Here is a 22,770-nt window from a genome sequence, read left to right on the forward strand (position 1 = left end):
AGAAGCAATCAATCAATCAGATTCCAAACTCTCCACCATGGCCAAGACCAAAGAGCTCTCCAAGGATGTCAGGGACAAGATTGTAGACCTACACAAGGCTGGAATGGGCTACAAGACCATCGCCAAGCAGCTTGGTCAGAAGGTGACAACAGTTGGTGCGATTATTCGCAAATGGAAGAAACACAAAATAACTGTCAATCTCCCTTGGCCTGGGGCTCCATGCAAGATCTCATCTCGTGGAGTTGCAATGATCATGAGAATAGTGAGAAATCAGCCCAGAACTACATGGGAGGATCTTGTCAATGATCTCAAGGCAGCTGGGTCCATAGTCACCAAGAAAACAATTGGTAACACACTACGCCGTGAAGGACTGAAATCCTGCAGCGCCCGCAAGGTCCCCCTGCTCAAGAAAGCACATATACAGGCCCGTCTGAAGTTTGCCAATGAACATCTGAATGATTCAGAGGAGAACTGGGTGAAAGTGTTGTGGTCAGATGAGACCAAAATCGAGCTCTTTGGCATCAACTCAACTCGCCGTGTTTGGAGGAGGAGGAATGCTGCCTATGACCCCAAGAACACCATCCCCACCGTCAAACATGGAGGTGGAAACATTATGCTTTGGGGGTGTTTTTCTGCTAAGGGGACAGGACAACTTCACTGCATCAAAGGGACGATGGACGGGGCCATGTACAGTCAAATCTTGGGTGAGAACCTCCTTCCTTCAGCCAGGGCATTGAAAATGGGTCGTGGATGGGTATTCCAGCATGACAATGACCCAAAACACATGGCCAAGGCAACAAAGGAGTGGTTCAAGAAGAAGCACATTAAGATCCTGGAGTGGCCTAGCCAGTCTCCAGACCTTAATCCCATAAAAAATCTGTGGAGGGAGCCGAAGGTTCGAGTTGCCAAACGTCAGCCTCGAAACCTTAATGACTTGGAGAAGATCTGCAAAGAGGAGTGGGACAAAATCCCTCCTGAGATGTGTGCAAACCTGGTGGCCAACTACAAGAAACGTCTGACCTCTGTGATTGCCAACAAGGATTTTGCCACCAAGTACTAAGTCATGTTTTGCAGAGGGGTCAAATACTTATTTCCCTCATTAAAATGCAAATCAATTTATAACATTTTTTACATGCGTTTTTCTGGATTTTTTTTGGGTTATTCTGTCTCTCACTGTTCAAATAAACCTACCATTAAAATTATAGACTGATCATGTCTTTGTCAGTGGGCAAACGTACAAAATCAGCAGGGGATCAAATACTTTTTTCCCTCACTGTATGTTAATCGCTCCCAAACGCATTGACGATCATAGCTAAATTCAGCTTAATCTCAAGTTATAAAATTCATCTAACCAAATCAACCCTACTTCCTCTCAAGACCCCGATGGAGGACTCCATCTCTACTTACGGATATATTTCCTTATTTTGCCAGAAACTTTAACAGAACGCTCAAATCAATTAAATCCGACTTCAGTAGATGGAATAATATCCCAGTTGCTTTAACCGGCAGAATATCTATTGTCAAAATGAATATATTTCCACAGCTGAATTTCTGTAGTTTAATGCTTCCCATGGCTTCCCCTTCTGTCTATTGGGATAAAATTCAAAGTGCGGTTTAAAAATGTATATGGCAAGGTAAACGATCCCAGGTAAAATGTATACATTTACAAAGAGGGAAATATGTAGAAGGACTATCCGTACCAAACGTACAACTTTATTTCCAGGCTCTAGCATTTCGCCCTATCCCTAATTGGTTTATACATGATTATTCTGCCCCTGGCTGAGTATAGAGAGAAATATGTCTCCATTTGCCCCCAATGGTCCAAATGTGGAATCCGTAGCCTTACCGATATCATGGACAGAAATCGTTTGAGAACAATCCAAGATTTGAAAGATACATACACATTACCAGGCAACTCCTTTTTTTCTATATTTACCAGGCAACTCGTTTGGGAAACCCAACTACCGAAACATCCAATGATGGGATTTATAAATAAATTATCAGGGCTCCCTAAAGGACTGATGTCTATAATAAATAATCAACTTTTGGAAAAAATAATATTCTGAGCTAGCCATTAAAAAAGTATGGTCCACAGATCTAATTGAATTGGAACCATGCTTTAACTGGAACGGAATATGGGTTGGGGTTATCTTTGTATGCATTTATTTGATTGTTGTTGTGCGTGTAACTACCCTCTGAAAAATAAAAAATTGGTCACAAAACTAAATTAATCACAGAAGCAATGTGGAACTTAAGAACTCTTAATAAGGCTGAAGGTAACTATAAACAAATAATGAATTGTGTTAATTATTACGGATGAATACAGAAACTAGTCAACAATACAACGTCATTAGTTACTTCAAAGTCTTGTCTAATAAAATATAATACATCTGGATTATTTCAACCATTGAGTTATACCTATTTACTACTGATTTATAAACTATATATAAACTAATAACGAACAGTCTAAGCAACTTCTAAACACTTAAACACACACAGGGTACCTTAAAGGAACCAATAGCTAGCTATGTGATTCCCCCTGATGTTTTAGTCATTATTTCAACCTCTGTTTTGATTGCAGGTTCAGGAAAAGAAGGACGCTGCATCTCTCATTATGTCCAGACTGAGCGTCTCTCGCTTTAGTTACTCACGTTTGTCCTTTTTCCATGAGGAGTCAATGGCTGCTCCCTTTCCTACATGGTTCTATGGGCCCTGGTCAAAGGTTCCATGTGGGACACAGACATTCTCTCTGGTAGGCTGTGGGGGTGGGCGTGATCTATTGAGATACAGTATGTGATAGATTTATATATACAGTGGGGAAAACAAGTATTTAGTCAGCCACCAATTGTGCAAGTTCTCCCACTTAAAAAGATGAGAGAGTCCTGTAATTTTCATCATAGGTACACGTCAACTATGACAGACAAAATGAGGAAAAAAAATCCAGAAAATCACATTGTAGGATTTTTAATGAATATATTTGCAAATTATGGTGGAAAATAAGTATTTGGTCAATAACAAAAGTTTCTCAATACTTTGTTATATACCCTTTGTTGGCAATGACACAGGTCAAACGTTTTCTGTAAGTCTTCACAAGGTTTTCACACACTGTTGCTGGTATTTTGGCCCATTCCTCCATGCAGATCTCCTCTAGAGCAGTGATGTTTTGGGGCTGTCGCTGGGCAACACGGACTTTCAATTCCCTCCAAAGATTTTCTATGGGGTTGAGATCTGGAGACTGGCTAGGCCACTCCAGGACCTTGAAATGCTTCTTACGAAGCCACTCCTTCGTTGCCCGGGCGGTGTGTTTGGGATCATTGTCATGCTGAAAGACCCAGCCACGTTTCATCTTCAATGCCCTTGCTGATGGAAGGAGGTTTTCACTCAAAATCTCACGATACATGGCCCCATTCATTCTTTCCTTTACACGGATCAGTCGTCCTGGTCCCTTTGCAGAAAAACAGCCCCAAAGCATGATGTTTCCACCCCCATGCTTCACAGTAGGTATGGTGTTCTTTGGATGCAACTCAGCATTCTTTGTCCTCCAAACACGATGAGTTGAGTTTTTACCAAAAAGTTCTATTTTGGTTTCATCTGACCATATGACATTCTCCCAATCCTCTTCTGGATCATCCAAATGCACTCTAGCAAACTTCAGACGGGCCTGGACATGTACTGGCTTAAGCAGGGGGACACGTCTGGCACTGCAGGATTTGAGCCCGTGGCGGCGTAGTGTGTTACTGATGGTAGGCTTTGTTACTTTGGTCCCAGCTCTCTGCAGGTCATTCACTAGGTCCCCCGTGTGGTTCTGGGATTTTTGCTCACCGTTCTTGTGATCATTTTGACCCCACGGGGTGAGATCTTGCGTGGAGCCCCAGATCAAGGGAGATTATCAGTGGTCTTGTATGTCTTCCATTTCCTAATAATTGCTCCCACAGTTGATTTCTTCAAACCAAGCTGCTTACCTATTGCAGATTCAGTCTTCCCAGCCTGGTGCAGGTCTACAATTTTGTTTCTGGTGTCCTTTGACAGCTCTTTGGTCTTGGCCATAGTGGAGTTTGGAGTGTGACTGTTTGAGGTTGTGGACAGGTGTCTTTTATACTGATAACAAGTTCAAACAGGTGCCATTAATACAGGTAACGAGTGGAGGACTGAGGAGCCTCTTAAAGAAGAAGTTACAGGTCTGTGAGAGCCAGAAATCTTGCTTGTTTGTAGATGACCAAATACTTATTTTCCACCATAATTTGCAAATAAATTCATTAAAAATCCTACAATGTGATTTTCTGGATTTTTTTTCCTCAATTTGTCTGTCATAGTTGACGTGTACCTATGATGAAAATTACAGGTCTCTCTCATCTTTTTAAGTGGGAGAACTTGCACAATTGGTGGCTGACTAAATACTTTTTTTCCCCACTGTATATATATATATATATATATATATATATATATATTTATTTATTTTATTTATTTTTATTTTTATTATTATTATTATTTTATTTAACTAGGCAAGTCAGTTAAGAACAAATTCTTATTTATAATTACGGCCTATATACACCGTATGATGTAACACACGTGTGTGTGTCCATGTGCTTCTCTCTGAGTGTGTGTGTGTGTGTGTGTGTGTGTGTGTGTGGCTGTGTGTACATGCTCTGTGTGTGTGTGAAATGTAAAAATGTAAATGTAGGACATCTCTAGACGGTTGGTGACGGTAAATCCAGGGATTAGGGTTTTATTACCTGCTCTGTCAGCAGGGGGCTATCTCATCCTAACTAAAACAAACATTAAATCCCCTTTTTAGTAATCAGAGCTCTGACAGGTTAATGGGGGGGCTACAGGCTTAATGGACATAATGGTAGCCATTTATCACAACCTTAGTCAACTTGGTGGTGCTGGTACCCAAGTGTCTTAGAGTAGGAGTACTGATCTAGGATCAGGTCCCCCCTTGTCCATGTAATGTATTGTTCGTTTTGATCAGAAGTTAAAACTGATCCTAGATCAGTACTCATACTCTGAGACGCGTCATGAATACTGCCCACAGTCAGTAAATGAGCTGAGATTTTATTTACTTTGTCGCCATCTAGTGGCTGAAATCATTAAGCTTACGCAAGGTGGCGGTAGTCAGCAAACAGCAGGTCTGTAGCAGCTTGCGTTTCGTCTGTCAGTGTAGAAGAAGAGAATGACGCATGCGCACTTCACTTTGAACGTCACATTTGAAAGCTGTTGGTATTTTCCGAGTTGGAGGATCAATCTTTGAAAACATCAGGTATGTTGTTCTGCAACACTTGTATAAATGAATTTCTAGCTGTTTGATCAGATTATCAGTTTTTCGTACTGCATCCTCTATCCACAACTTCCAGTGTTTGCAAGCTAGCCACTAGTTAAGGCTGTACATTGCGATATGAATGTTCAATACATAGTAGGTTGACTGGTGAGTTTAATGTAGCTCATTTCACACCGGTTTCAAATTCCTAATACAACTTTTCACAGTTGTAATTTGTTGGTGTCAGAGAGTAGGCTGATACCCCATTTCATGTACCCAAGATCCATAGGTAAGGCTGCACATTGCAATATGAATGCCAATACGCACAATAGGCTGTATTGTGAGGTTATTTCCCACAGTTAAAGTTCTCTAATATGAGCTACGACGCAAATATTTGTGTAAACTTCAGAATTGTAATCTGTGGGTGTCACCGAGTACACCGAGTACGTGGTCCTCTGTAGCTCAGCTGGTAGAGCGCGGCGCTTGTAACGCCAAGGTAGTGGGTTCGATCCCCGGGACCACCCATACACACACACAAAAAAAAAAAATGTATGCACGTATGACTGTAAGTCGCTTTGGATAAAAGCGTCTGCTAAATGGCATATTATTATTATTATTATTATTACACGGATACCCCAATCCATTTGGACCCAAGATCCAAAGGTAAGGCTGTACATTGCGATATAAGTATGCCCCCACTACAATTCTGAAATCTAATACATCCACAATGCGATTAACTGATAAAAAAAAACAACTAATGATTGTCTTTTGTTTAATTTATATAACAGCATTCCGACCTTGTTTAGCGTTATCTATTCCAAATATGGCATGATTACACTATTTGTGTCCGTTTGAATCACTTTCAATGTGGGGACTTTTATTTTGAAGGCGAAACGCAAATTCCGCTATTGTGACTTATCCTTATTGTGGCTAGCTTCACACAGGTACTTGTCTCTTCTCTAACGCCCAGGCCCCGGTTTCCCGATAGCGATGTAATTTAGTCTGAGTGTTTTAAAGATGGATCTTTCCTACAAGGGCCGCAGATGTAACATGCATCTCCCAAAACTCCATGCAGAGAGAACGTCGTTGAAGCATGTGTCGATACTGACAGGATTGAAAGAAAGGCAGTGCTGATCTCAGATCAGCTTTCTCCATTCAAATGTTACCTTCGCATTAGAATTGTTCCACAATACTGAGGACGGATCAGCTCCTAGAGAGATAGTGTTATCACATATGGCTGCAAATATTGAGGCGGCTTATTGTAATGCTGATCCTATAATAATGCACAAAGTCAAGATTTGGCACATCAACATTTGCGCACATGTTACACATTATTAAATATATTGAGGCAAAACTTAGACAGTCTACAATTAGCAAAATAAAACTCAATACGATTGAAATATATAGGCCTGTACTGTGTTTATCTTTTAATGCAGACATCTAGGTTTTAATTTGAAACATTTTTTTTTTACCCTTCGCTTGTTTGTGACAATTGCAAAGTAATTGGCAACTTTGTATTTGTAGTCGACTTAGTCAGAGAGGAAGAGGCGAAGCGAGTGGTTTCACTCTCGCCTAAATCTGTCAAAAATAAGCCCAATGTGTTCCTATGGTTTTTTTTTTGGACCAAAGCTTGTCGCCTGCCTTCCCGCCTTAGGGAGGACGACTCATTGTTAGGGTGGAGACTTGAGCATCTCGTCATTTTATACAGCTTCGTTTTGAAGTTATCGGTGGGCACAAAGATTCTATGTTCAGCGGAGATCTTCTGTGTATAAAGTGACGCGGGAGGGCAAAAAAAAGCATCTAACGACACACTTAGCTGTTCTATGTGGTCTGAGGCAGTCGGCAAATAACTAGTGTTTTAAGTGCAACTTTAGTAACGATGGTTTTGGGAAAGTTAACAGCTCGTAGATTTAATGATGCTCAGCCTTAAGATGCTTTTGGGAAACGAAGCCCTGGAAACTCCGATTCAACCTTCCATTAGACAGCGCTGCAAGCGTTACAATGTCAAAATACTTAAATTACTCACCAAAGATGGAGTTTCGCTGACCAACTATCTACATTTACGGCCGGTGTGTACTGCCGAAGAGGCATTTTTTTCGGTTGCTTGTACATCTTTATTTAGACATATTTTGGAAGCACATACCGGCCAAAAGGGAGGCAATATGCTGTTTTCTTGGCTTGGTGGTAAATGGACCAATTTAAAGGTCAATACCGGTGATTGCGTGTAAGCTAAAAATAAAATAAAAATCTGCCATTCAGGAAGGTTAGACCTATGTGAAGACACACACTGCATAAGGCCATGTTTATTAGTTACCTGTAGCTACTAAGGGCGTTATATTTACAAGAAAGCTTCCTATCCAGGTGAAATGGAGATGTAAAACCACATAATGTCACTGACCCCCCCTCATCCATGTATTAATTAGAGAATTTCAGTTCACCACTTCCCTGATTCTATAGGCATATTTAGTGTGATTAGGTCAACATTGTAATACCTTCCTGGTGGGTTCCGTTACCGCTCTTATGAAAGGAAAACCTTTTATTTTGTCCAAATTCCTCCCCTTTTGACTTTCTACAAATATTTATCCTTTTTACATTTTAAATGTTTTAGTCATTTAGCGGACGCTGTTATCCAGAGCGACTTACAGGAGCAGTGAGGGTTAAGTGCCTTGCTCAAGGGCATTATTACAGCGGTAGGGTCAGTCCACCTCAAAAAAGCACAAGAGGATTATCGACACCCACCATCTCAGATTGTTCTGAAATTGTTTCTGTAGTTAGTAACAGATACGATTAGCATTTCTGATACGTTATTTTGTTTTAATATACCTTGATCTCTAAGGGAGACTAGATTAGTTGCCGTACTTACGTGAACACAAACGCTTGCATCTTTCATAGCGAGTTAGCGAGGGACGGAGAGAGAGGGGAGGGGCACAGTATAGGCAGGTCAGCCACCAGACAGACAGAACCCTGCACTAGGCCTATTTATCAGTATAGGCAGGTCAGCCACCAGACAGACAGTCAGAACCCTGCACTAGGCCTATCTATCAGTATAGGCAGGTCAGCCACCAGACAGTCAGAACCCTGCACTAGGCCTATCTATCAGTATAGGCAGGTCAGCCACCAGACAGACAGTCAGAACCCTGCACTAGGCCTATCTATCAGTATAGGCAGGTCAGCCACCAGACAGACAGTCAGAACCCTGCACTAGGCCTATCGATCAGTATAGGCAGGTCAGACACCAGACAGACAGTCAGAACCGTACACTAGGCCTATTTATCAGTATAGGCAGGTCGGCCACCAGACAGACAGTCAGAACCCTGCACTAGGCCTATCGATCAGTATAGGCAGGTCAGCCACCAGACAGTCAGAACCCTGCACTAGGCCTATCTATCAGTATAGGCAGGTCAGCCACCAGACAGACAGACAGAACCCTGCACTAGGCCTATCTATCAGTATAGGCAGGTCGGCCACCAGACAGACAGAACCCTGCACTAGGCCTATCTATCAGTATAGGCAGGTCAGCCACCAGACAGACAGACAGAACCCTGCACTAGGCATATCTATCAGTATAGGCAGGTCAGCCACCAGACAGACAGTCAGAACCCTGCACTAGGCCTATTTATCAGTATAGGCAGGTCAGCCACCAGACAGACAGTCAGAACCCTGCACTAGGCCTATCTATCAGTATAGGCAGGTCAGCCACCAGACAGTCAGAACCCTGCACTAGGCCTATCTATCAGTATAGGCAGGTCAGCCACCAGACAGACAGTCAGAACCCTGCACTAGGCCTATCTATCAGTATAGGCAGGTCAGCCACCAGACAGACAGTCAGAACCCTGCACTAGGCCTATCGATCAGTATAGGCAGGTCAGACACCAGACAGACAGTCAGAACCGTACACTAGGCCTATTTATCAGTATAGGCAGGTCGGCCACCAGACAGACAGTCAGAACCCTGCACTAGGCCTATCGATCAGTATAGGCAGGTCAGCCACCAGACAGTCAGAACCCTGCACTAGGCCTATCTATCAGTATAGGCAGGTCAGCCACCAGACAGACAGACAGAACCCTGCACTAGGCCTATCTATCAGTATAGGCAGGTCGGCCACCAGACAGACAGAACCCTGCACTAGGCCTATCTATCAGTATAGGCAGGTCAGCCACCAGACAGACAGACAGAACCCTGCACTAGGCATATCTATCAGTATAGGCAGGTCAGCCACCAGACAGACAGTCAGAACCGTACACTAGGCCTATTTATCAGTATAGGCAGGTCAGCCACCAGACAGTCAGAACCGTGCACTAGGCCTATCTATCAGTATAGGCAGGTCAGCCACCAGACAGACAGAACCCTGCACTAGGCCTATCTATCAGTATAGGCAGGTCAGCCACCAGACAGACAGACTGAACCCTGCACTAGGCCTATCTATCAGTATAGTCAGGTCAGCCACCAGACAGACAGTCAGAACCGTGCACTAGGCCTATCTATCAGTATAGGCAGGTCGGCCACCAGACAGTCAGAACCGTGCACTAGGCCTATCTATCAGTATAGGCAGGTCAGCCACCAGACAGACAGAACCCTGCACTAGGCCTATCTATCAGTATAGGCAGGTCAGCCACCAGACAGACAGACTGAACCCTGCACTAGGCCTATCTATCAGTATAGGCAGGTCAGCCACCAGACAGACAGTCAGAACCCTGCACTAGGCCTATCTATCAGTATAGGCAGGTCGGCCACCAGACAGACAGACTGAACCCTGCACTAGGCCTATCTATCAGTATAGGCAGGTCGGCCACCAGACAGACAGTCAGAACCCTGCACTAGGCCTATCTATCAGTATAGGCAGGTCAGCCACCAGACAGACAGCACTAAGCCTATCTATCGGCAATCAAAAGCTGTATCACACAACGGAATGCTGTATCTTGCAATGTCTCACAACTTCAGTGAAGCGGGGCCAATAACCAAGAGAGTAGGCTAGGATATTCTACAGACCAAAGACTGAACACACACTTGCATCATTAACGAAGTGCCATTGAGCCAGAACGAGGGAGAGAGAGGAGGGGGTAAGCAGAAAGAATGTCTCGGTAATCTGTATCTCGCAATGCCTCGCAAATTCACCAAAGTAGCCTAAAGTTTGCCATTTTACATTTGACATTTCAGTCATTTAGCAGACGCTCTTATCCAGAGCGACTTACAGTTAGTGCATACATAAAAAAAAAAAAAAAATCATACTGGTCCCCCGTTGGAAACGAACCCACAACCCTGGCGTTGCAAACGCCATGCTCTACCAACTGAGCTACACGGGGACTCTCTGGTTTTATTTAACCCTTGGCCTAAATGGAAAGGGGATAAATTAAAAATGTTTCTTACAGAAGAAATATGAAAAGCGTAAACATGGTAGCAATTGAAGGGGAACAGTTTTGGATATTATGGGGAGATTAGTAGCCCAAAGGTGAGGACAACAGATGACCTGACAAGACTGGCTCCAAACATTGCACTGTTGATTTTGGTTCCAAAAAAAATACTGAATCTTAGGTGTCGATTCCTAGCGGGATTTCAAATTTATACACTCAGAAATGGGAGTCGGCGTGCAAGGAGTCAAGGAATCAATTATTTTTTTCGAGTCGACTCCGGAGAAAGGCGAGCGACAGCAGCGAAGTACTGTTTGGCAATACTTTGAGAAGTGAAATGAGAAGGAAATGCTAACTTTGTGGAAGAATTGAGGTACAGTAATGGTAGTACTGGTGCAATGCTGAACCATCTGAAAGATGACGCACCGTAAGACCCAAACCGTTGCTGGCAGCAGTGCAGCTGCGTTGTGAATTCACATGGAATTTTATGCATTTTTCTTATCATAAAAATAAAAAGCCTGTTTAAATGTTAAGAAAATATGTCAATTTGTCACATCGCTAACAGGAAGAAGTTTGGTCCAAATTGGATGTTTGGTACTATATTTACTGAATATTATCTGAATCCTATAAATTAAAATGGCCAATTTGGGTGCAATCAATGAGCTTAATTTCTCCAAGATGATAACATTTAATTTCAACAAAAGAATGTTTCAGGAATGCCAATCTCATATGTTTCTAACTACATAAACAATTTCAGAACAATAGCTTGCTGAAATGACATGGAACAACTGTGGTTATTTTTTCACTGTACATACAGTGGGGAGAAGAAGTATTTGATACACTGCCGGTTTTGCAGGTTTTCCTACTTACAAAGCATGTAGAGGTCTGTAATTTGTATCATAGGTACACTTCAACTGTGAGAGACGGAATCTAAAACAAAAATCCAGAAAATCACATTGTATGATTTTTAAGTAATTAATTTGCATTTTATTGCATGACATAAGTATTTGATCACCTACCAACCAGTAAGAATACATAGGTATTCAGACCCTTTACTCAGTACTTTGTTGAAGCACCTTTGGCAGCGATTACAGCCTCGAGTCTTCTTGGGTATGACGCTGCAAGCTTGGCACACCTGTATTTGGGGAGTTTCTTCCATTCTTCTCTGCAGATCCTCTCAAGCGCTGTCAGGTTGGATGGGGAGCGTTGCTGCACAGCTATTTTCAGGTCTCTCCAGAGATGTTAGATCGGGGTCAAGTCTGGGCTCTGGCTGGGCCACTCAAGGACATTCAGAGACTTGTCCCAATGCCACTCCTGCGTTGTCTTGGCTGTGTGCTTAGGGTCGTTGTCCTGTTGGAAGGTGAACCTTCACCCCAGTCTGAGGTCCTGAGCGCTCTGGAGCAGGTTTTCATTAAGGATCTCTCTGTACTTTGCTCCGTTCATCTTTCCCTCAATCCTGACTAGTCTCCCAGTCCCTGCCACTGAAAAACATACCTACAGCATGATGCTGCCACCACCATGCTTCACCGTAGGGATGATGCCAGGTTTCCTCCAGACGTGATGCTTGGCATTCAGGCCAAAGAGTTCAATCTTGGTTTCATCAGACCAGAGAATCTTGTTTCTCATGGTCTGAGAGTATTTAGGTGCCTTTTGGCAACTCCAAGCGGGCTGTCATGTGCCTTTTACCATGGAGTGGCTTCTGTCTGGCCTGATTGGTGGAGTGCTGCAGAGATGGTTGTCGTTCTGGAAGGTTCTCCCATCTCCACAGAGGAACTCCAGAGCTCTGTCAGAGTGACCATCGGGTTCTTGGTCATCTCCCTGACCAAGGCCCTTCTCCCCCGATTGCTCAGTTTGGCCGGGCGTCCAGCTCTAGGAAGAGTCTTGGTAGTTCCAAACTTCTTCCATTTAAGAATGATGGAGGCCACTGTGTTCTTGTGGACCTTCAATGCTGCAGAAATTTTTTGGTACCCTTCCCCAGATCTGTGTCTCGACACAATCCTGTCTTGGAGCTCTACGGACAACTCCTTCGACCTCATTGCTTGGTTTTTGCTCTGACATGCACTGTTAACTGTGGGACCTTTATATAGACAGGTGTGTGCCTTTCCAAATCATGTCCAATCAATTGAATTGACCACAGGTGTACTCCAATCAAGTTGTAGAAACATCTCAAGGATGATCAATGATATACCTGAGCTCAATTTCGAGTCTTATAGCAAAGGGTCTGAATACTTATGTAAATAAGCTATCTGTTTTTTATTTGTAATACATTTGCAACATTTTCTAAAAACTTGTTTTCGCTTTGCCATCATGGGGTATTGTGTGTAGATTGCTGAGGAAATTGATTTATTTAATCCATTTTAGAATAAGTATATGTAACAGTCAATACTTTCCAAAGGCACTAGGTGGAGCCATTGACCACAGGAGCTCTTACCAAATTTTTTATTTTATAATAATAATAATAATATGCCATTTAGCAGACGCTTTTAAACAAAGCGACTTACAGTCATGCGTGCATCATTTTTTTTGTGTATGGGTGGTCCCGGGGATCGAACCCACTACCCTGGCGTTACAAGCGCCGTGCTCTACCAGCTGAGCTACAGAGGACCACAATTTTATTTATTTATTTTACCTTTATTTAACTAGGCAAGTCAGTTAAGAACAAATTCTTATTTACAATGACGGCCTACACCGGCCAAACCCGGACGACGCTGGGCCAATTGTGCGCCGCCCTATGGGACTCCCAATCACGGCCGGTTGTGATACAGCCTGGAATCGAACCAGGGGGTCTGTAGTGACGCCTCAAGCACTGAGATGCAGTGCCTTAGACCATTGCGCCACTCGGGAGCCCGCGTATCAAATCAAATCACTTTGATACATGTATCAAATCAAATCACTTTTTCTTCTTCAAACTGCATTGTTGGTTAAGGGCTTGTAGGTCTACACGACCTTGCAGTGAAATGCTTACTTACAAGCCCTTAACTAACAATGCAGTTTTAAGAAGAAAAAAAGTGATACGAAAAAAATATAAATAATTAAAAACAAATAAAAAAAAGTGTTAAGCAAAAAAGAAAAAAAGAAAAAAACTAAAGAGCAGCAGTAAAATAATATAACAGTAGGGAGGCTATATACAGGGGGTACCGGTACAGAGTCAATGTGCGGGGGCACCGGTTAGTCGAGGTAATATGTACATGTGGGTAGAGTTAACAGTATTATTGACATCCGCACCGCCAGCTGAATAGTTTCCTTGCTAGTTATCTTCCCTTATCCCTTTTGAGCAATCCATTCTGTCTGTGTCTTTGTTTTGAGGAAGCCCGAAACATGAAGCTTAATAATTCTTTAAATAAAATATATTTTTCAATGATGACCTAATAATTATTTAGCACCTTTACTCACATTGCAGAGACTCGCATTAGCTTTCAGACATCTGCATTTTCAAAACGCAGACATCAAATATGTTGTGTTTTAAACCATTTCACCTGCGTGGTTTTATATTGAAAGTCAAAAATTTTTTGGCTTCATAGGGTTGTGCAACTAGTTTTTCTTCACACAGAATACATTAGTGCAACACATTCGGTAGAAAATCGTTTTCATCAGATGACAACAGAAGTGCAACGCTATTTGGCTAGCAGCCACACAAGTAAATTAGCTTATAATGTAAAAGCAATGTTTGTTTATTTGTTGCTAAAACTATGCATATTTCTGTTTAGCAAGCTACATTTCCTAATGTTTTGCTTGAAGTTAACTTGCTACAACAGAAAAGTTGTACAACTGAAATGTGTCTTCCGCATTTAACCCAACTGAATCAGAGAGGTGCGGGGGTCTGCCTTTATCGACATCCACGTCATCGGCGCCCCCGGGGGGGACAGTGGGTTAACTGCCTTGCTCAGGGGCAGAACGACAGATATTTTACCTCGATCAGCTCCCAGCAACCTTTCGGTGCAACTATAGCACGTCCTTTTATGTTCATGATTTGGAGAGAACACTGAATGAAGCCCAGCAGAATTTACAATAACAATTTTTAAAAATCTGCGTATTATCTTTCCTTTTCTGCGTGAAAAAATAAAGAATCCTGCGTTAACGTGACCCCTGCATTGGTTGAACGCCTTCCACTTCTTTCCATATTTGATAACGAACACTTAAAAATAGAAAAAAACTTAAATACAGCCAGTATGATGCTGCGTTTTGCATCATATTATGCAAAATGCATCACACCGGCTGTATTTTGAAAGTTATATATCTTGAAAACTTTGATTGCTGACATGGGAAACATTTTGAAATGGACTAATGAATCAGATACCCCAAAAAATAGTTTTTGGGTGGAATTTTCCTTTTAAGATGGACCCTTAGCAGGGAGTGCATAATATTCCCCAATTGAAAGTCACTTTTTGAGAACGGAACAGAGAAAATAAAGGGTGCTCTACCGTCATATGATTCTAGATATATCACTCATCATCCTAGGACCTTCAGTGGAAAAGGTATTGACAAGCAAACTCTGAATATCTAGCCAATATCTAAACTGAAAAATGTTTACTGCAGTGTTACCGTTGCTGAAGTAGAGGCGAGAAGCTATGTTTATTGTAGCTTCAAGCACTTGCTATTATTTGCCCTAACTTCATCCATATTATTAAACTGCAGTTATTTTGTAGTTTTTTCTATAGGCTCCTTCAACCATGTCGTCCAGATTAGGAGGTAGGTCTTCTCCCATCTCCCCCGTTTTGTTCCTGACGGTGGACGGTGAACCCATGCGCTTCTTCCTGCGTCCCGGCCCCATCAAGGTTCAGCTGCAGCCCATCATCAAGGCGGGCGGAGGCCTGGTGTGCAGGGCCCAGGAGCCTGGGGCTTTCCTACTGGTGGACCCAGAGGAGATGGGGTCTGTTGCGGGTTCGGCAGCCCACTGGTACGTGTCCACCCAGTACATCCGGGACTGCATGGAGAAGAACCAGCAGCTGGAGGTGGATGATTACCGCTTCAAGCCTGACAACGTACAGGTATCTTGATATAGAGCAGGGTTGTCCCCAGGATTTTTCAAACAATGTGGGGCTGTTGAGTATGATGTGGGGGGGGGCAGCTGCCGTAATTCACAGTGAGCTCCAAAACTAACGGGACAGTGACACATTTTGTGTTGTTTTGGCGCTGTACCGCAGCACTTTGGATTTGAAATGATGAAATGACTGAGGTTAAAGTGCAGACTAATTTGAGGGTATTTCCATCCATATCGGGTGAACCGATAACACTTTTTATACATAGTCCAAAAGTATTGGGACAAATTCACTTATGTATTAAAAGTAGTCAAAAGTTGAGTATTTGGTCTCATATTCATAGCAATGATTACATTAAGCTTGTGACTCTACAAACTTGTTGGATGCATTTGCTGTTTGTTTTTAAGTTGTGTTTCAGATAATTTTGTGTCCAATAGAAATGAATCGTATACATTGTGTATTATGTATTGTGTCATTTTGGAGTCACAAAAAAATTAAATATATACAGTACCAGTCAAAAGTTTGGACACACCTACTCATTCAAGGGTTTTTATTTTATTTTACAATTTTCTACATTGTAGAATAATAGTGAAGACATCAAAACTATGAAATAACACATATGGAGTCATGTAGTAACCAAAAAAGTGTTAAAACAAATCAACATTTATTTTATATTTGAGATTTTTCAAATAGCCACCCTTTGCCTTGATGACAGCTTTGCACACTCTTGGCATTCTCTCAACCAGCTTCATGGGGTAGTCACCTGGAATGCATTTCAATTAACAGGTGTGCCTTGTTAAAAGTTAATTTGTGGAATTTATTTCGTTCTTAATGCGTTTGAGCCAATCAGTTGTGTTGTGACAAGGTAGGGTTGGTATACAGAAGATAGCCCTATTTGGTAAAAGACCAAATCCATATTATGGCAAGAACAGCTCAAATAAGCAAAGAGAAATGACAGTCCATCATTACTTTACTTTAAGACAGTCAATACAGAACATTTCAAGAACTTTGACAGTTTCTTCAAGTGCAGTCGCAAAAACCATCAAGCGCTATGATGAAACTGGCACTCATGAGGACCGCCACAGGAATGGAAGACCCAGAGTTACCTCTGCTGCAGAGGATAAGTTCATTAGAGTTACCAGCCTCAGAAATTGGCAATTAACTGCACCTCAGATATTGGAGCCCAAATAAATGCTTCACAGACAAGTAACAGACATCTCAACATCAACTGTTCAGAGGAGACTGCGTGAATCAGGCCTTCATGGTCGAATTGCTGCAAAGAAACCACTACTAAAGGACACCAATAAGAAGAAGAGAATTGCTTGGGCCAAGAAACATGAGCAATGGACATTAGACCGGTGGAAATCTGTCCTTTTGGTCTGATGAGTTCAAATTTGAGATTTTTGGTTCCAACCACCGTGTCTTTGTGAGACGCAGAGTAGGTGAACGGTTGATCTCCGCATGTGTGGTTCCCACCATGAAGCATGGAGGAGGAGATGTGATGGTGTGGAGGTGCTTTGCTGGTGACACTGTCTGTGATTTTTTTTTAGAATTCAAGGCACACTTAACCAGCATGGCTACCACAGCATTCTGCAGCGATACGCCATCCCATCTGGTTTGCGCTTAGTGGGACTATCATTTGTTTTTCAACAGGACAATGACCCAAAACACCTCCAGGCTGTGTAAGGGCTATTTAACCAAGAAGGAGAGTGATGGAGTTCTGCATCAGATGACCTGGCCTCCACAATCCCCCAACCTCAACCCAATTGAGATGGTTTGGGATGAGTTAGATCGCAGAGTGAAGGAAAAGCAGCCAACAAGTGCTCAGCATATGTTGGAACTCCTTCAAGACTGTTGGAAAAACATTCCAGGTGAAGCTGGTTGAGAGAATGCCAAGAGTGTGCAAAGCTGTCATCAAGGCAAAGGGTGGCTATTTGAAGAATCTCAAATAGAAAATATATTTTGATTTGTTAAAACACCTTTTTTGGTTACTACATGATTCCATATGTGTTATTTCATAGTTTTGATGTCTTCACTATTATTCTACAATGTAGAAAATAGTAAAAATAAAGAAAAACCCTTGAATGAGTAGGTGTTCTAAAACTTTTGACTGGTACTGTGTTTCTAAACACTAATACATTAATGTGGATGCTAACATGATTACAGATAGTCCTGAATTAATCGTGAATAATGATGAGTGAGAAGGTTACAGACTCATAATCATACCCCCAAGACATGCTAACCTCTCACCGTTACAATAACAGAGGTCTGTAACTTCCTCACTCATCATAATTCACAATTCATTCAGCATTAACCCGTAATCATGGTAGCATCCACTTGTAGAAGTGTTTTAGAAACATGTTCTATGACAGTCTGCACTTTAACCTCATTGTCATTGTATCCTTTTAAAAGTGCTGGAGTACAGAGCCAAAACAACAACAAAAATGTGTCAATGTCCCAACACTTTTGGAGCTCAACCGTGGAATGACACTTCGATAAACTCTCTCCCTATCTACAGGTGAACGTCCAGACCAGGTCAGCGAAACAGAGGGTAGGTAGAAGTGGGCGCTTGGGCTACACTCCGGAGGAGGACGAGGCCATCGTGAGCTACATCTGTGAGCGCAAGCGTGAGGCGCAGGGGAACAGGGTGTGGCAGGAGATGGAGAAGAAGGGTCTGACCTGTCACACCTGGCAGTCGATGAAGGACCGCTACCGGAAACAGCTCAGTCACAGACAACCTGAGCCTCAGGACTGCAGGGGAGGGAAAAAACCTGCCGCTGCTTCGGAGGAGAAAGGAGGGAACTCGTCTGAGAAAGAGAGAGAGAAAGACATCCCACCACAACCCTCCTCACTTCAGAAAGACGCTCCACAGTCGGATATTATTATGCCGTTGGCCCAAGAGTCAGACGCCCCGGAGACTTCCACTGAGTCCGAACTCCCTCAGGCATCATCAGACGCTGGTCTCCAACTCCCACAGATGTCCCCTCAGAAAGACCAGGCTCAGTGCTCTCCTGAAGGAACGGGAACAGAGGAACCAACTGTTGACCCCTCACCCCAGCCCCAGCTAGAGCCATCTACGTCAGGCCTTTCCCAGTCTGACACGACCACACCCCAGAAGCTCCCTTCTAAGAGACCCCACCAGCCCTCTCCTCCTGGGGGCAAACACCCACATCCCCAGCCTGAGGAGGCAGCAGCCTCACTTAAAAGAGCCAGGTCAAATAGTGGAGCAGTGGCGGAGGTCCTGGAGAAAAGGGATTCAGCAGTTACATCAGGTAGGGTTAGGGTTGAAGAACTGATAGGACTACCCCTCTCTCTCTAGATCTCTCCATCTGTCTCTCTCGCTCTCTCCACGCTCTCTCTGTCTCTCTCCCTTTCTCTCTGTCTTTCTTTGTCTCTCCTCTGTTAGTTATAACATATATTTTGTTCTTGCTTCAGGAGAGAAGGCAACAACCTCCAACACGACAGAGGGGCAGCTGGGAAAGAAAAAGGCCAACAAGCGAAAACTGGGTATCCTCGAGAGTGCAGTGAGAGAATTCGAGGGGTCAGATGAGGTAAGATAATCTGTGACAACTAGGCTAGTTATTACACATTTAGGATCTAGAATCAGGAAGAACCATGTAGTCCAATCTGTCATGTTTAGGATCTAGAGTCAGGAAGAACCATGTAGTCCAATCTCTGATGTTTAGGATCTAGAGTCAGGAAGAACCATGTAGTCCAATCTCTGATGTTTAGGGCCTAGAGTCAGGAAAAACTCTGGGGGCAGATCGGGAAAACCTCCTGGCCCCACTCATACTGAATACAAATAAGCTAACTGTATTTATTGTACATGTATTAGAATGTCAGTGGTTGTATTCATTAGTGCACACCGTAGCAAAAGGTTTTGCAACAGAGAACGACAACAAACGTTACGGTCTGTTTGGTTGCTAGTACTGACAGTTGTTTCCCTTTCCTAGTCAGGTGATGACGATGAGACTCCAGACCTGACTGAGATTGCTTCCCCTCCCTCTGCTCCTCCTCCTCCTCCTCCTGGACCAGGACCAGGACCAGAACCAGGACCAGGCCGGGAGACCCAGACAGAGAACAGCTCTGCTCAGATACAGCTCCAGCCTGCTGCCCAAGAGAAGAGCTCAGAGACCCAGCCTGAGGGCCAACTAGCTGAGGCCAGTGGTCCCGCAATGAGTGGGTCGTCCACAAATGCCCCCACGGTCCTAAATGCCCCTGCAACGAGTATCCCTGTCCCGAAAGACCCTGCTATCCCCTCCACCTCTACAGTTCCTCACCTGTTCCTGTTTGAGCATGACTCCCAACTGGTAAGAAGGGGCAGACACCATTGAGGTTTTGAAATCGCTCTTTTAGCTTCAGTGATTTTATTGTTTTATTTTTAAAAAACATTGTGTTTTATGTTATTTTCCCTTTTACTGTTTTCTTATTTGCTGCGATTTTAAATGCACTTTCAATCAAATGTGATTTGATTTGAGGCGGAGGAAGAGGAGCCTTCTCAGCCCTTCACCCAGCTCCAGCTCCAGCAGGCCAAGCAGCTGGTCCTCAGCCTGATGAGGGACTCTAAACTGGGGCTGGTCGCTGTCACCAAGGCACTCCTGAAAAACAGTGGAGATGTCTCCGCCGCTCTGCGAGACCTACTGATGATGCCTAATACAGGTAGGTAGCCCAGTGGCTAAGGAGGTGGCGGAAAATTCATCTGGAGGGCTGCTGGTTTAAAATCCCCAAAAAAATAGTGCCTACCATTGAGCCCTTGAGCAAGGCATTTAACCCATAACATGCTCTCTATCCAGGGGCTCTTCACTGCGGTTTGACCCTTTTCCGGAGACACTTGAAACCCCACCTCTTTAAGGAATACCTGGGATAGGATAAAGTAATCCTTCTACCCCCCCTTACCCCCCCCCCAAAAAAAAAAAATATAAATACATATTGTAAAGTGGTTATCCCACTAAGGTGAATGGTTACATTCACATAAGGTGAATGCACCAATTTGTAAGTCGCTCTGGATAAGAGCATCTGCTAAATGATGTAAATGTAAATGTAACTGTGTGTGCTATCACACGCAGGGGGGGCGCGGGGAGGGGGGGGGGTTAATGAGCAGAAGACACATTTATTGTTCACAGTAACATATGGACACTAAAATTGTATTATATTATTGTAGGGAGCGGTGTTCGGCAGGGCCCTCGATGGGAACGTCATGACGACGGCCTGCTGATGTCAGCTGACCCTTCAGAACTCCACAAAAAGTTTGGGGAAGAGGGCGTGGCCAAGAGGATGGCTTTCCTCGATGGAGAGTGACACTGGGGTTCAATTTGGTTCAACGGTATGCAACGTTGTGTGGCGGTTTGTACTGAACAACACGTTTCCCCCCAAAATGATCGCACCGTTCTTCAACAGTTTTTGAGGTATGACCATTTTTAAATCGCAAAATTCGTGCGGCAAGCACACCATACACAATCGCACCTCTGGGCCAACTTAATCACAATGTTCTTTCCAGTGTTGTATTAACCAAACAGAAGAAAACAGGGAGGGACTAACTTAGCCCTTGATCATGACTCTCGGTTGCATTATATTACACATACGAGTCATTGGACGAAGGCGCTTCGCTTGCAGTAGGGTTTTGGAAGCATAAGGACCTTATTTTTAATATCAGCAATAATTCATTTTCAAAAAACAAAAGGGTAACTTGATACACACCTTTTATAGGGTTGTGGTTCCCACACGGACAAACGTGTTGTCACTGAAAAATAATTTTGGCTGCAACTGTGTTAAAACCGGTTAAAACAGTGTACAGTGTTATTTTGTGTGTTTTTTGCATTTGTGAAATTATTTTGATGTGATATGAAAGTAGAGGACTTTATGTTTCTAGAACCGTACCGCAATTGAGAATCGATTCAGGTTTAAATGGAGCATTTGGCTGTTTTGGCTTCCAGAGCCACTTCACCCTTTTAAACAGAACATGTAAGGTCCTTTTTTTAAATGTTATTTTACCTTTATTTAACTAGGCAAGTCAGTTAAGAACAAATTCTTATTTACAATGACAGCCTACACCGGCCAAACCCGGACGACGCTGAGCCAATTGTGCGCCGCCCTATGGGCCTCCCAATCACGGCCCGGTTGTGATACAGCCTGGAATCGAACCAGGGGGTCTGTAGTGACGCATCAAGCACTGAGATGCAGCGCCTTAGACCACTGGACCCTTGGACTATAAGGAATAACATTAGACTCCTTTAGTCCATTATTGGTCTAGGGCTACCTGAACTTGTCCAACAAGAATAATAGTTATCACAGTGTTATACAATTTTAAATCGTATGTCTTTCTTGTCTCTGACATGTAATGTTTTTGTGGTTCCTAATAGGACTGTACAGTATGTGCTTCAGGAAACGCCTCGCCCTTGATCTTGACTCTGTTCCATTACGTTACACACACACGAGTCATTGGACGAAGGCGTCTTCTGTAGGGGGGAGTTTTGTTAAGAGCCGCGACGCTCGGTCTGAACATTAACATGCATCGCTTGCAGTAGGGTTTTGGAGGCATAAGGACCTTATCTTTAATATAAAAAAAACAACAACACATAAACACCTTTTATAGGGTTAGGGTTCCCACATGGCCATATTTCCATGTTACAGCGCTTGTTTACGGATGACTACTTGTGCTAATTAGATATCTGCATCTCCTAATGCCTGTGTAAACGATGGACGCCACAAACGTGTTGTCACTAAAAAAATATGGTCGGCTGCAACTGTGTTAAAACAGTGTACTGTAAGTGTGTATTTTGCATTTGTACAATTATTTTGATGTGATATGAAGGTAGAGGGATTAATTTTTCTATAACCGTCCCGCAATTGAGAATCGACTCATCTTTTTAGATGGAGTATTTGGCTGTTTTGGCTTCCAGAGCCACTTGGCCTTTAAACAGAACGTGTAAGGTCCTTGGACTGGCTAGATTTAGTCCATAATTGGGCTAGGAAATGCCATGCCCCATGGAAGAAAGCAGATTTTAACTTGTAATATTTTAGCTTTTGTAATGTGTCTGTTTGGAATTCAAATGTGTTCTTTTTGAGCAATAGTAATAAACATGCTACATATGTGAAATATACTGTATGCATATGATGATTTGTGACAATCTGTCATTTAAATAAAATAACTGATGTAATTCGCTTTATAAGTAACCTAACTTGCTTG

The 22,770-nt window shown here is 43.0% G+C and overlaps 1 protein-coding gene across 1 annotated transcript; it reads left to right on the forward strand.

Annotated features, from left to right (window-relative positions):
• The first annotated feature begins 5,192 nt into the window (after window positions 1–5,192).
• On the forward strand, window positions 5,193–21,382 carry LOC121577904 (telomeric repeat binding factor 2, interacting protein). The gene is made up of 7 exons (XM_041891888.1): window positions 5,193–5,260; window positions 15,252–15,593; window positions 18,103–18,856; window positions 19,020–19,135; window positions 19,538–19,894; window positions 20,063–20,243; window positions 20,746–21,382. The coding sequence occupies exons 2-7, from the start codon at window positions 15,276–15,278 to the stop codon at window positions 20,880–20,882; spliced, it is 1,863 nt and encodes a 620-aa protein (XP_041747822.1). The 5' UTR covers window positions 5,193–5,260; window positions 15,252–15,275; the 3' UTR covers window positions 20,883–21,382.
• The last annotated feature ends 1,388 nt before the right edge of the window (window positions 21,383–22,770 follow it).

Source organism: Coregonus clupeaformis, chromosome 12, assembly GCF_020615455.1.
Source record: "Coregonus clupeaformis isolate EN_2021a chromosome 12, ASM2061545v1, whole genome shotgun sequence".
Lineage (NCBI taxonomy): Eukaryota > Metazoa > Chordata > Actinopteri > Salmoniformes > Salmonidae > Coregonus > Coregonus clupeaformis.

What these genes read in the sequence shown, in the direction of transcription:
- LOC121577904 (XM_041891888.1), top strand. Translation starts at nt 15,276, where the DNA reads ATGTCGTCCAGATTAGGAGGTAGGTCTTCTCCCATCTCCCCCGTTTTG. An exon ending in TCAAGCCTGACAACGTACAG is followed by an intron (nt 15,594 to 18,102) that starts GTATCTTGATAT and finishes CCCTATCTACAG; the next exon opens with GTGAACGTCCAGACCAGGTC. An exon ending in TTGAGCATGACTCCCAACTG is followed by an intron (nt 19,895 to 20,062) that starts GTAAGAAGGGGC and finishes ATTTGATTTGAG; the next exon opens with GCGGAGGAAGAGGAGCCTTC.